The sequence below is a fragment of the Argopecten irradians genome, chromosome 3 (assembly GCF_041381155.1).
Source record: "Argopecten irradians isolate NY chromosome 3, Ai_NY, whole genome shotgun sequence".
NCBI classification, from domain to species: Eukaryota; Metazoa; Mollusca; class Bivalvia; order Pectinida; family Pectinidae; genus Argopecten; species Argopecten irradians.
In genome coordinates this window covers 56,141,664-56,157,564 of record NC_091136.1, presented here as the reverse complement: position 1 = coordinate 56,157,564, position 15,901 = coordinate 56,141,664, and the positions used below count along the sequence as shown (strand labels likewise).

The window sequence follows — 15,901 nt, the reverse complement described above, 5'->3', positions numbered from 1 at the left end:
TCCAAGATGGCTACCGCACGACTATCTTATTGACCAATCAGTCCCAAAATGCAATATGCATAACTAGAGCCCTAGGGAAACCTACTTATGAAATTTGAGACAGATCCCTTCGGTACTTCCTGAGAAATACCGATAACAATTTTTAACTTTCAAAATCCATGATGGCTGCCTGGTGGCCATCTTGTTGACCGATCGGTCCCAAGTCGCAATATGCACAACTAGGGCCCTATGGGAACCTACATATGAAATTTGAGAAAGATCCCTGCAGTACATTGTGAAAAATTGCGATAACAAACTTTAACTATCAAAATCCGGGATGGCTGCCTGGTGGCCATCTTGTTGACCAATCAGTCCCAAAACGCAATATGCACAACTAGGGCCCTAGGAGAACCTACAAATGACATTCTATCCATTTCTTCAGATAGTCGTGGTGTTTTTACTTTCTAGCGACTGTCTTCAGATAGTCGTGGTGTTTTTACTTTCTAGCGACTGTTTGTGAAACTTCCACTAAACACACATTATCACTGTAGAGTATGCAGCATTACTTGGCAAGTACAATATCTAAACTACATCTATATTATGAACAACAGAAAATCACAACTTTTTATTACTGTTTATTCTTTTTCACACAGATAATACTTGTAGTGTAGAACAGGTACACTCTACAATGTGTGCGATTTCCGCTTTTCACATCTAGTTCAAAACAAAATATAGATTTATTTAATATCATGCTTGCGTATAGGTAATTGCCTAAAACAAATCTCTACTGAACGTTTGATTTGTACATTGTTCAACAAGTCAATACAAAACAAAACATTGAACACAACAATGTACCTAATAGTGGTGGATGCCCACGATTTCATCAACTCAACAATAAGTAGGACTGATTTGCTAGAGTCAACATGACTCTGCCTTCACCTTACACATGCTTGTCTGCATGAGAAATGATCTTGGCAAGAACATTGATATATAATCTCAGAAGAAATCGGTTTTACACTTACCAGGCACAGTTAGAAAACTGAACGGTCAAGACACATTCACAGTTGCCTCAAAGGAGTATTAGAATGGGCAGATGTTAGTAGAGTATAATCATTAATTTACAATTGTACATTAACTGTCAGGTTCGAGGTGGCTGATTAAACATATTACTGTTTACCTATAGGTGAGCTTTTTCTGGAAGTTATATTTGTTTCCAAAACAAAGGAGAAGTGTGTACATGTTAAGGTTTATTACTCTACTCGTTAACTTTTCACTCTCATATTACATTCTTTTCTACAAAATTTTTCAAGCATGTGTTAAAGCCATCGGTAGTATACATACATTAAACATATATCTGATTTCTCACCATATCCAGTATGATAATCCATTCATATACTTGATCAAACACCATAAAATAGTAAAAATGTCCTTTTTTTCTGGTTTATCAAATTCTGTCGTATTATTACATGGTTCTCCTTAACAGTCAAGAAAATAACAAATTTGACAAACATGTAAAGCTACGGCAAATGAAAATACAATCACACACTAGTCGCATGACCATGTAGTCCAGTGTAGGGCGGTCACAGTTCATCGCACAGACTGGTAGACAGGCTACAGGTCAGCCCCGTACCATCAGGTTCAACATTCAACTTCTCAATCTTCCCGTCATTCACAACCATTGCAAACCTGCATTTAGATAGAGCAGATGTATACAGTATCATACTGTAGAGTTACACTTTCCTGACTAAATACTGTCACTATACAGACTAAATACTATCACTATACAGACTAAATCATGTGACTTTACAGACTAAATACTGTCACTATACAGACTAAATACTATCACTATACAGACTAAATCCTGTCACTTTACAGACTAAATACTGTCACTTTTCATTCTAAATACTTTCACTTTACAGACTAAATACTGTCACTATACAGACTAAATAATGTCACTTTTCATTCTAAATACTGTCACTTTACAGACTAAATACTGGCACTATACAGACTAAATAATGTCACTTTCCATTCTAAATACTGTCACTATACAGACTAAATAATGTCACTTTACAGACTAAATACTGTCACTTTACAGACTAAATAATGTCACTTTTCATTCTAAATACTGTCACTTTACAGATTGAATACTGTTACTTTACAGACTAAATAATGCCACTATACAGACTAAATACTGTCACTATACAGACTAAATAATGTCACTATACAGACTAAATACTGTCACTATACAGACTAAATACTGTCACTATACAGACTAAATACTGCCACTATACAGACTAAATACTGTAACTATACAGACTAAATAATGTCAATATACAGACTAAATACTGTCACTATACAGACTAAATACTGTCACTTTACAGACTAAATACTGTCAATTTACAGACTAAATACTGTCACTTTACAGACTAAATAATGTCACTTTTCATTCTAAATAATTTCACTTTACAGACTAAATAATGTCACTATACAGACTAAATACTGTCACTATACAGACTAAATACTGTCACTTTTCATTCTAAATAATTTCACTATACAGACTAAATAATGTCACTATACAGACTAAACAATGTCACTATACAGACTAAATAATGTCACTATACAGACTAAATAATGTCACTATACAGACTAAATACTGTCACTATACAGACTAAATACTGTCACTTTTCATTCTAAATACTGTCACTTTACAGACTAAATGCTGTCACTATACAGACTAAATACTGTCACTATACAGACTAAATAATGTCACTATACAGACTGAATACTGTCACTATACAGACTAAATACTGTCACTAAATACTGTCACTATACAGACTAAATACTGTCACTTTTCATTCTAAATAATTTCACTTTACAGACTAAACAATGTCACTATACAGACTAAATAATGTCACTATACAGACTAAATAATGTCACTATACAGACTAAATACTGTCACTATACAGACTAAATACTGTCACTATTCATTCTAAATAATGTCACTTTACAGACTAAACAATGTCACTATACAGACTAAATAATGTCACTATACAGACTAAATAATGTCACTATACAGACTGAATACTGTCACTATACAGACTAAATAATGTCACTATACAGACAATAAAAACTGTCATTTAAACAAACATGCATGTACTGTTAACCAACTTTCTTTCATGGATACTTAATTTTGCAATGTCTTTATGATTTCTGAAAACAAAGTCATGAAGAGTAACTTTTATGGATTTAAAAGGTAAATGGAACTATCTATCAATATAAACTATGTTCACAAATTTACTAAATTGTACCTGACAGAAAGCTGGTTTACAGCAATCGATGATGGTACCTTGAAAAACGATTATTTTAGTGTGAATATACAAGATGTCACCAAATTCTAAACCCAAAACATTATTATTATCATTCAGTTGAATATACAAAGGGAAATAACTCCAGTAGCCATCGACAACTGATAGTGCTGTGTAATCCAATCAGGATAATTCCTATAAAGTAGTAAGAAATGTGAAGAAATGTAAAGTTTATTTCTCATGCTCACTTAGGTGCTGTTGTGAAAATATTCCAAAAATAAATGCCCTCCTCCTTTTCTAAATTATCACGGTGACATGTGTAAAAACATCTTACTTTGGGTAACTATAATGCCCAAACACAGAAACTTACCTCTTACATCTTACATTACCAAGTACATCTTTTACAGCAGGTAAGTCAAGGCCAAGTTGCTGTAAAGGAAATACAGATATAAGAGAGTAATGGAAGATTATAGTAAAACTATAGGTTTTAGGAACCAATTTATGTGGTAAAGCACATAGGAAAGGCTAACAAAAAATGTAATTGTCTATGAAATAATATCTTGAAAAATATGTATGACATTTTCTTGGACCTTGAAGGTTACAATGGCAACAGATACATAGGGCATAGAAGATGACTATCTCAGGGTACTAAACATAGATACAAGGGGAAGGGAGGTAAATCTTTTAGGGTACCAAGAGAACAGATACAGGGGGCATGGAAAGGTTCCAAGACAACTAAAAACACAGTGTACCATACATAGGAAGCATGGTAGGCCCTTTGAGTAATGATGGTGTAGTTTTGTACAAATAACATCGTAATCTAAGACAGTAAAGCTTTAATCCTTTACTCATTCAACTAAAATGTTGATTAGACTTACACTTGTAAAGGCCCCACATGTGTCTGCTAACATTCTGACCTGAAAAAAAAACCAAATGATTTAAACTTTATTCCTTTTAAGGACTTCAAAACATCACAACATAAACACCATATCTTGTATGTGCCATAATTTAAGGCGACAGGTTAAGATTTTATAAAGAAAATTAATGTTTGCCAGGGTCAGCAAGTTGGCAAATATGTAGGTATTGAACACGTTAGTCATTTTACAGTAATAGAGTTGTTAACAGTAAGTCAAAGGTCATGGTCAAACAAGATAGGTTACCTTGCCAGCTGCTCCTTGATTTTCACCCCAGGCTTGCATCACAAACGGGTCATTAACAGAAACACAGTTAACAGATTTTACACCCTTGGCCTCTAGTTTTGAAAAGTCCTCAATGTAGCCAGGAAGGTGAGTCTGAAATTGTATATCATACAAATTAAAAAATTGTCTCAAATAGTAAATTTAACATATTAGTAGTCTGAAATAGTGCATCATGAGATCTTGTCTGAAATAGTGTACGTGTATTATACAAATTAATAATGTCTTAAATAATACATCTTAGAAGTTAAATCTGAAAAAAATTAATTAAATAATTTGCCAGTTTTAAAATTTATAAAGAAATGGTAGAATATTCCATGAAATTATGAATTAAAGGACTTAATAAGTAAATTTATAATTACTTTGGAACAGCCAGGTGTGAAAGCACCAGGTACGCCGAAGATGATGTGTTTTCCAGATGCGAAAGCTTCTGCAGTATTAACCTTGGTTCCTGGGTCGTTCTCAAATAGATCCACACTTGGGAGACTGTCACCTACCTAGAAAGAGAATAAAAAATCATGTAGGCACCAGTCTAAAGCAAACACTGAATCATGTGTTCCAAAACCTTGTGTGCTAATTGGTTCAGCATGTGAAATGTGTAAATGTTAGGTTTTATCTCGCAGTCACCTCTTCTGGTCAATGCCCTAGTATTGTTGTTAATCAGGCCCTAATTTCTCGAAACAAAAGTACAGACTTAAGTCAAAAACTTAAGTTTTTCTCGTTATGTAACTTATATAAAAATTTATGACTTAAGTCAGTTTTTGAAGTTTGTTTCGAGAAATTGAGGCCAGATGTCTTTTTAATAAACTGTTCTATGCCCTGTGCCTTAATTATAACACTTTCCTAGTGAAAATTAAACATTTTCAAATTTTGGTACCAACTGGTATTTATTGGCTTTAATTAAGGTGTACCAGGTATAGTAAAGGGAAGCCAGAGTACCCACAGAAAACTGACCTAAGCTCAGTGCCTTGCCCATATGGCATGTGAGATTCTAATTCCAGCTTCTTGGAAGGAGCTAATGATACAATGTCAGGACACTATAACCAGCTGTACTAACCAGTGTAATCGGCCAGTAGGAAACTGGGGTCTGTTGGAGATTAATTATAATAGAATCTTACATGGGTCTGTCAATGGAATTCTATGTAAAGTATGGGAGATATGTTTAATTTCTTATTTAAGTCATGGATTTTCTTATAGTTGTTGTTGTGTTTAACTTACTCTCATAGAAGGAACATAAATCATCAGTATGTCAAAGTATACATATAACACATAACAGCTTCCTGTTCGACTTACATACAGGAAGGATACAAGCTCCATCATCTAGGTTGTACAGATTATGTTATTTCCATAGAAAGATTGTGTATAGAATAGAGAAGAAATGTCAGCATACATTTCACAGAAAAATAAGAAAACAACATGGATTACGCTCACCTACCCACAAGGGAGATAACACTGTAACAGATAAGACTGTAGGGGCTATATTGCTTTAATGTTATCAAGGTAACATTAGTTTAATATCCAAAGTATATATGGTCATATACATGTACTGAAATTGAATGTTTACCCATGTCAGACAGATTATACTATTTCAGTCATTCAACCTTGGGGCAAAGCCTACCTGTCTGTACTAATGAAAAGGCTATCCAAACAAATTTAACATGGTTATCTGACTGTGAACCACTGGCCCATAGAATAATAGAATAAGATGTATGTATGATGGAGGCCTCCTGGAGTTCAAACTCTCTGACAGACAAACAAGTGTGCATGGACATCAATCTCTGAATACCTGTAGGACTTTTAAGTCTGATTTGAGGGCAAGAGGAAACTCAGCCATTTATATCATTGTGAATCTGCCATATCAATGATTATGAGAATTCATAATAGCAATTAATTAATACTAGTGGATTTTGTATAAATATGGGATCAATATTACTAGTAAGTCACCAGGATCAATATTACTAGTAAGTCACCAGGATCAATATTACTAGTAAGTCACCAGGATCAATATTGCTAGTAAGTCACCAGGATCAATATTGCTAGTAAGTCACCAGGATCAATATTACTAGTAAGTCACCAGGATCAATATTACTAGTAAGTCACCAGGATCAATATTACTAGTAAGTCACCAGGATCAATATTACTAGTAAGTCACCAGGATCAATATTACTAGTAAGTCACCGTACTAAAATATATAACTGTACATGGACATATTGGTACATAATGTATACTTGGGTACACATATAACACATAAATTATTACAGATCGGAATATATCCTTTCTTTTCTTGAAAAAGTTTTATACCCCCCCCCCCAGTTTTGTACCAAAGAGGCAATCATTCTCAAAAGTCCATTGTCCCCCACCCCCACCCCCAAACTTTCTTGCATGGGGTATAATTAAAATAACCAATAGATTTCTACATCTACCAAGTAATCGACCTACTTCATCATATTGAAGATCATGTCGATATTGTTGAAGGTGTAGCTATGAGCAGGGGAAGAGAAGAAAATAATTAATTTAGAGATGAAAGACAAGTTTTGAAGGAGTCAAGTGACTTTGAGATTACAAGATCTTGCGGAAGAGAGTTCCAGTCTTGGATAGTGCGGGGAAAGAAGGAGTGTTTGCGAGAATCAGTTCTACAGTAATGTATTTGGTATGCAAGTGTATGGGAGTGTCTGGTAGGGCGTAACTGTGAGGTCAAGTATTGGTCTTTATTAATAGCTACTATGCCGTGAGTGATTTTGAAAAGCATAGTAAGCCGTGCGTTTTTCCTTCTAGCCGATAAGCTAGGCCACTCTAGGTGTTCAAGCATGTCACTAACGCTTGAGGTGTTATGGAATCTGTTAGTGACATATCGAGCAGCTCTGCGTTGGACCATTTCTAGCTTATTAATGTCTCCCTTCTGGTATGGGTCCCACACTGTACAGGCATATTCAAGTGTGGGAAGTACTAAAGATTTGTATATGCTTGTTCTTTAATCTTTTTTTAATTAATTTTGAGGTTTCGTCTAATAAAGCCAAGGGTCTTATTGGCTGTGCAGGTGATGTTGCTGATGTGGGAGTCCCATTTGAAGTCGTGTTGGATTGTTACGCCCAGATATTTTGCCTTATCAGTGTGTTCCAAACAGTGACCATGAAGATAATAATTATGTTTGATTGAATGTTTAGTCTTGGTAATTGAAAGAACATTACACTTCTGGGGGTGGAATTCCATTTTCCACCTTTTTTCCCAGTCAGCAAGATTTTTAAATATAATTGTTCATTCATGATCTCTGACAAATCAATCTGTTGGCATGACGACTGGGTTTGAGTAGCTTATACTGCACAACATTTATTCTGGGAAGCAAACCTATACAAGATCGTTTGTGCATAGCCAGAGGTCTGACTAACAACCCAAAAACTAAAGCCATTGTTAATTAAGCATTTCAGTTTGTGTAATTGATATCAGTCTACTCCACCCCATAGCTTCTATTACATGTATGTAGGCCCATAATTACCACATCAATTCTAACTATAAGCATTCCGATATAGACTAAATAATGATGTGTATTAGCCTTCATTGTAAGTTTTTCATTACCTCATATTATCCTGCTAATTTCTTATAATGCATATCCTTAAACAAGTGTGACCTGTATGTATATTACCAGAATAGTGACTACTTACAAAATCCTATATTATTGACTTTAATTGGCTAAGATATCTAATAATGTATTCAACCTAATATGCATCCAGGGCATTTAAAGACATAGATAGGCCTTTAATACGACCAAATTTTGCTAACACTTTACAAAATCACTGCACAGAGTAAGATTATTAATCAATTTACAAAAGAAATCAGATTGAGAACCCTACATAGTTTTCAAAGTTTCAGTCTGTATTAAGCTCTAGGTAACTTACTGTAAGTGAAATTGAGGCCTCAAAGAGGGGGACAGGAGTTTAAACATATGGACAGGGTGCCTATTGGTTCAAATACACTATTACTTTTCTGACATCAGACTATAACTTGTCATCATGTTGTAATGTCCTTAATTACCTGCCGTTTGTATCTTTGTAATGATATAATGGCTTAGCTTAATGAAATAAAATTATCCCCTGCGTGTTTTCCATACACAAGATTGATATGCAAAACCAATAAAAGCCACAGATTTAAATCTGCTTCCACAAACATGATCACTTGACTTCACTCAACACCTTGAGCATGCATTGTTGGTCCTGTAGTCTGGTTTACATAGTACCTATTGAGGCATTTATAAAGGTCCATGTCAGTATTTCCTGACATGCACTTGTTTGTATATCAACTGATTAGGTATTGGTGATTGTAACATTAACTTTGATTACAAATATGGGGTAAAAAGTCTCTGATAAAGATTTCAAGCTAACAAATCATGGCTATAGGACTTTACCTTTAAAGGTATAACTGTTTAGACCTAGACCCTGAAACTTTTTCAGAGAGCAATAGAAATCAAATGCTGTAATAAATCATTTTCAAGATAATAAAGTTTAGATATCACTCTGTTTTAACACTGCCAGAACACAAGTTGTTTACCTTGGACATGAAATATTATCATTTTGACATGGATAATCTGTAAATTGTAATGAACATTTTCTATGCACAGCAAGGGATTGCCATACATTGCTTTAAAAATTATGCCTGAAGCTGTATCATAAGATATGGGAAGTACAGATTCACATTTCAAATTCACATGAATCCAACATAAATAGGAGTGTATGCTTTCTGTTTGATACATGTGGCTCTGTAGATAAGTGTGGGCCTAATAAGTAAACCACACTCTATCACTGGAGAGATCAAGTGTCTTACAACAAGGAAGTAGTGGTACTGTGACGTAGGTAAGATGAATGTCTATCCTAACACTTGTGTAATAAAATTAAACCCAATGATGCCCAACTTTTCTCTTTTCTTTATAAATAGATTCAGTGTCCAAAGAAAAAAACTCTATTAATTGAACTTTTACCCCAAAGGCAGGTTCATTTTAAGGCTGTCTATATTCAAATCTAGCAACATGTTAGACAAAACTGAGGTAGAGTCTATCTAGGATAATGCAACAGAACAGAGATATAAATGATTCAACAAAGTACCTGGTAAAAATTACGATTGAATCAAGAAAGTACAAATTATGTATGAATCAACAAAGTATAAATAATGTATGAATCAACAAAGTACAAATTATGTATGAATCAACAAAGTACAAATTATGTATGAATCAACAAAGTACAAAAAATGTATGAATCAATAAAGTACAAATTACAAATGAATCAACAAAGTACAAATTATGTATGAATCAACAAAGTACAAATTACAATGAATCAACAAAGTACAAATTACAATGAATCAACAAAGTACAATTTATGTATGAATCAACAAAGTACAAACCACAATGAATCAACAAAGTGCAAAATATGTATGAATCAACAAAGTACAAATTACAATGAATCACCAAAGTACAAATAACAAATGAATCAACAAAGTACAAATGAATCAACAAAGTACAAATTATGTATAGAAATTATGATAACTAGTGTTTCCCACAGGAAAAAAAAGGGCATGGTGCTGGGTTTTGAAAAGGGCACTTTGACCGCGATAAATAACCATCAAAAGGGCACATAGGTTATATCGACAACTTCCAAGGAAAAATCTTTAAAACTGTCTTGTTGTTTATTTAATTCTGGTTCAACTTAATATCATTTAAATGCTTTAAACTCTCTTGAGTTGCTAAGTAATATCAGGGCATATATTTAATTATTCTGAGTGAAAAAAAAATGATTTTGAAAATTGTAATCTGCCGATCATATGATCATGACTATAATTTATTAACAAGAAAGATCTAAATTTCATTTATATTAATTAAAAGAATGGGGAAAATGCAAAATATATTCCTTTATTTCTATCCAATAACCTTTATTCTAATATATATCTTTATTTAAATATTAAAAATACTGCATTAATTTGAATAAGATAACATGTTTCATAATAATGGGCAATTAATTAAAATAATGTTCTAAATTTACAAGCACTAAATTAAGAAAATACAGATAATTGTTAGAGTAGTATTCAAAATATTTCAAATTAGTCTGATAGAGAAAAAAAGTTGATTTCTTTTTAATTTGATTTATTTTAATTACTTTGCTATTAATAATTTTATCATATCTTTTCTAAAAATAAATTCACAACGAAATTCTAAAAAAATAATACCGTTTTCATTTTTAAAAACGTGAACTGCTAATTAGGGCCACTGGGGTGTTGGTCAGGGGGTCAGGGAGTGGTCACACCTCTTTTGTTTACTTAATTATCAAGTCACTGCCTGGTATTTTGGTAGTTTAGTAAAAGTGTACTGGGGACAAACAAGGCATGGCGTTAGGTTATAGGGGCATGGCGTCAGGTAAAAAGGGCACGGCGCGGCGCCATGCTAATCGGGGCTGTGGGAAACACTAATAACAATGTAGTTATTCGGGCCCCTACTAACCATGCTTTTAGTCTGTCTAACTATACTACACAAAATTCAACATCAAATTATGTGCAATTTCTACACATAACATTAACTCTGAATTGCTTTGCAGATTTGCCATTGATAATATGTAGATATCTACAAAATGTACTAATATATATATAAATGTTGTAATGTACATGTACTTAGTTAAAACATGTAATAATGATTGGTATAATAAAAAAATTGCAAAACGTGCACAATTACTCAAACTTGCATTTTTAGCTGATTATAGCATACAAGGACTTATAAGATCTACCATACAGCCTCTTTGTTAAAAAGTCCTGTGAATGAGGAAAGCTGGCTTGATAAATGTAAGTTGTTGTTTTAAGGGCTATTGGACTTGACTATGTCAGTTGGTATGCGGGTATATGCAGAATACCTAAAATGAGACTTTTAACTTAAGAATTCCAATTATTAGCACACCATATGTCTAAAATCAAGTAAAGAACATAATGGTGTTGTGAAAAAAAAAAATATATATTCCAATTTAATGTTAAACTAATTAAATTCAAATTCCAGAAATGTACGAAATTATGGTCTAAAATGAAAATAATTTTCCTATCATATCTTCAATCTATGCTATTTACTTTAAGAATTTAATGATAACACCATATACTAAAATAACAGACCTAAACTTGAGCCAAGTATCTGTCTGAAACAGCTTCACGAAACAGACATGTTGTTTCCATAAGAATAGTTCGTATGAGGCCATTTAGGGTAAATTGCGTGAAGAAATTTTAACAAAAACCAATAACCCTACTTTCTAAACTATTAGCGATGATGGTATTGATACATTAATGGGTAAATATATTGCAAAACACGAAAATACCGCTCCCTACGTTTTCAACACACAATCATAACCTGTGGTACACCCTTGGAAATGTCGACAACGCACCTGTCACATTTCTGTCATTTTGACGACGAGCTTAACATTTTCTGCTGAATGTTGGGAAATATGGCATGTGATTGTTTGCTTAATCTATGCATGACAAACATATACTTAGAAGTCAATTGTCATGTTACATAATGCCTCGCCATTAAAATCCGTTAGATCAAAAAATACAATTTGTAAAAATTTTAAACCGAAAGTACGTAAACCGGAAATGGCTGCCCAATATGTCATCGCAAAAATAAGATCAAGTATTATTGATAAAATCATATCGGGTTAACATTTGACGCTAAAATAATGTTATGTATAAATAAATAAAACACGGTAAATAAAAATGTAGCTGTGATGAGTCGTTTCACTGAATATTTCCCTTCGAAGACTCCGCCGTGGCTTAGTATTTTTAATGACATAAACGGCAAGATGGCGAGAAGAAAGTGAAAGTAAAAAGCATGCCGACGACAGACACGTAATTGTGGATGCCGGCATGTGTTGATTGCGAGGTATTTACGTTATTTGTTATCTGGAAAATGTCATCCTTTGATATGGCAAAGGATTTGTTCGAGACTGGTATAGTTTAATTTCTATAAGGTTTTTACTTCCAGCCACGTTTTCCGTCCCACATTGCTTGATTGTAGGCAAATGTGTCCAAAAGTCAAACTAGTAAACAAAACTCGGTAAAAACGTGTAACCACAATAACACTGCACATGTATAGAAGGGTTTTTGTTTACAAATATGCATTATTATGATGAATTTCAAACAGTTCTAAACATCGACAAAAGTTAGATTTTTGTTGTTACAAAGTATTTTTTTTCATAAATGTCGAGTTTCAACGTTTATATATGTATTTAATACGATTTAATACGACATATAATGGATGCAGGCTTTTAGCCTCTATATACATATCAATATTACATGAATTCAATGATACAATACTACTTTTACGTCTTTTAGTGTAATTATAAATGTTCTTTGTATCCATATTCTTCTAATTGATTCCAATGTATTTTAAACGAAGTGAGGAAAATATTAGAGCATTCCGTGCAGTTAATAGCTTGTTTGACAAATTACATTTCACAACCTCCAAAATGGCGATAGTGTCGCCCAATAGCCATAAATCTACTGAGCGTTACGTATGTTTTGCTACCGACCCTTTTTGTATTATGGATGCTAGAAGTCCTTGTTGTATAGTATCTAAGTAGATTACATATACATAAACATTATAAATCAGATATAGGAATCACATGTATATGCATTCGTACGCATTCCAATTTATGTACTACTACACTTTATATACATGCATGCCCGTCGGTTAATTTTTTAACAAACCGAAAGTACAGACACGTGGTCGATTACGTAATACTATAAGATGGCGGGCGTATAATTAATGCAGTGGGAATACACTTGACACGTCATATGACAAATGTAAGGCTAAGTGTTTTAAATCCCAGCAATCTTCTTCGTAAAATGACAAATGTCGAGAAATAAAGTGTATCTACAACGCATGTCATGCATTAGGACTTATATAACCTCTAGATAGGAATCATACACCAGTACATCCCCATGTCATTTGTACTTTCTTTCCGCTGGGTGCCGGCACAGTAATTTGTATATAGACGGCATATGTCTCGTTCTCGATATATAGATCAACATAACTAATGTCTAATCATTACATGAGGTCAACATATACCAATTACATTTGTCATACAGAGAACTTGTCCAGACTGACTCTCCCAAGGACTTACCTTAGCCGACATGTTGACTGCGCTTGTCCTACTGAAGCATCTGCCGTAGTTCACTGCTCGGCACACGGCCCGGACACGGAGACACGTTACACTCATTTTCCTCTACAGCTTAGGCCTAGAGTATTACACAACTTTTCTTCTCTCCTCGATTGGAGACGTATAGGTCAGTGTGAAGGAGAAAATAGAAGGGCGAGACTAAATTAAAATCAGACCAAAATCAGTTCCGGACACGATGCATTTAAAATGCACTTTGTGTAATTTGGGCACTAACCAGCTAACAGGAAGTGTCTTGTCGACATTCCCCGGCTTCTTTATTGATATGCGGATAATGGGGTCTCTATCGGGTTGATAAATAACCAGTTGTGTACGTTGGTATAAGATTAGTACGTACAATCAGAAATTTTGTTTCTGATATAAATCAGACCTAAGTACTGTGGCCATCCCGATACACATGTGCTTGCAGTGCATCAGTTCGTCACATATATCTATATCTGTATGAATCTTTCCATTCATCTCTTGATATATTTTTACGCAATTATACACATTACATGATGCAAGAAAAAGTGGATATTGTTGTATTATCTGATTTACAGTGAACACAAAATGTTATATTATATGCAATCATATACAAATTTAAATTGTTTTATTATATACATGTACATTTATATATGGGACAAGGAAGTAGTTCCAACCGTGTGGACAAAAACAACAAATTGTAATTTTCGAGGCGATCTGCCCCTTTATCAAGACATTCAAAACGAACACGATTACATAATAGGATACGAACAGTAATGCGGGACAAAGTAGATATGATAAACACATGTACATGTATTTAACTATAGAGCACAATGGAGCGCAATTTACCCTTCGGCAAGTGGCACAAACATTGGGTGTTTTCAGTTACGCAAAAATGATAGTTTTTATTCAGAACCATTAAGTATTTTTTTAGCCCACCATCATCAGATGGTGGACTATTCAAATCGCCCTGCGTCCGTGGTCCGTCGCCCGGCGTCCGTCGTCCGTCCGTAAACAATACTTGTTATCACTTTTGTTCAAACTTCACATGGAGGGTCCCCTTGGTCCATAGTTGTGCCATACAGATTTTGTGGCTGATCGGAAAAACAAGATGGCCGCCAGGCAACCATTTTGGATTTTGGCAGAAGAAGTTTGTTATCGATATTTATAGAGAACTACTGAAGGGATTTTGTTCAAACTTCACATGGAGGGTACCCTTGGTCCCTAGTTGTGCCATACAGATTTTGAGGCTGACTGGGAAAACAAGATGGCCGCCATGCAGCCATCTTTGATTTTGGCAGTTGAAGTTTATTATCACTATTTCTTGAGAGAACTACTGAAGAGATTTTGTTCAAACTTCACATGGATGGTTCCCTTGGTCCCTCGTGTGCCATACAGATTTTGTAGCTGATTAAAAAAACATGATGGCCACTAGGCAGCCATCTTTGATTTTGGCTGTTGAAGTTTGTTATTGATATTTCTTGAGAATTACTGAAGGGATTTTGTTCAAATTTCACATGCAAGATCCCATTGATCCCTAGTTGTGCCATACAAAAAATGGGCGCCAGCCAGCCATCTTGGATTTTGGTATCGCTATTTCTTGAGATTTACTAAAGGGATTTTGTTCTGTTAACAATGCTTTGTAACAAATTATTTCTGACTCTGAAACTTATATAGTTACAATAATGATTTGTGAATCCTGAAGTTTTATATTGCAATTTTCAAGATTAACATATCAAATTTTATTTTGCACTTTCTTGACAAATGCTTAAAATATATTCCACTCACGTCAAATGAATGGTAACGAGAGAAAGAAGAGAAAAGAACAAAAAAAAATCCTGATTCATTTGACTAACATAAAACATACAATGGTGGGCGCCAAGATCCATCTGGGATCGCTTGTTAAATGTTTCAAACGCTTTTTTTAAAACCTGTTTCGATGACAAAAGGAAGCTAAGAATATAATATGGTGTAAATCTCATGTTATTGTGAAACTTTTCTGACGGACGGATGAAGGAGTGGTAATTGGCGAACTACAGTCCACAAACAGAACATACATTTGGAGTATAGACAAGGACGTATAATGATGAGACTTATAAATCCTTGGTATAGACAACGGAATATTGTCATGTATTAAAATACCCACACACCCATTTACCTTCTCGATAAAGTGACCTCCGTGTCACATATAATTCTACCCTCTTACCTGTACACGTGGAGTTCCCACGCAGATTGCTAGCAGACACATCACACATTCCCCGGCCAGGGTTGA

General features: G+C 34.2%; 1 protein-coding gene across 1 annotated transcript; it reads right to left on the bottom strand.

Annotated features, from left to right (window-relative positions):
- Positions 1 to 599: 599 nt before the first annotated feature.
- Positions 600 to 13,889, bottom strand: LOC138319158 (peroxiredoxin-5, mitochondrial-like). Its single transcript, XM_069262101.1, has 6 exons — positions 13,615 to 13,889; positions 4,843 to 4,977; positions 4,445 to 4,576; positions 4,163 to 4,201; positions 3,655 to 3,713; positions 600 to 1,665 (listed from the first exon to the last, which is right to left on the bottom strand). The coding sequence occupies exons 1-6, from the start codon at positions 13,708 to 13,710 to the stop codon at positions 1,560 to 1,562; spliced, it is 567 nt and encodes a 188-aa protein (XP_069118202.1). The 5' UTR covers positions 13,711 to 13,889; the 3' UTR covers positions 600 to 1,559.
- Positions 13,890 to 15,901: the final 2,012 nt, after the last annotated feature.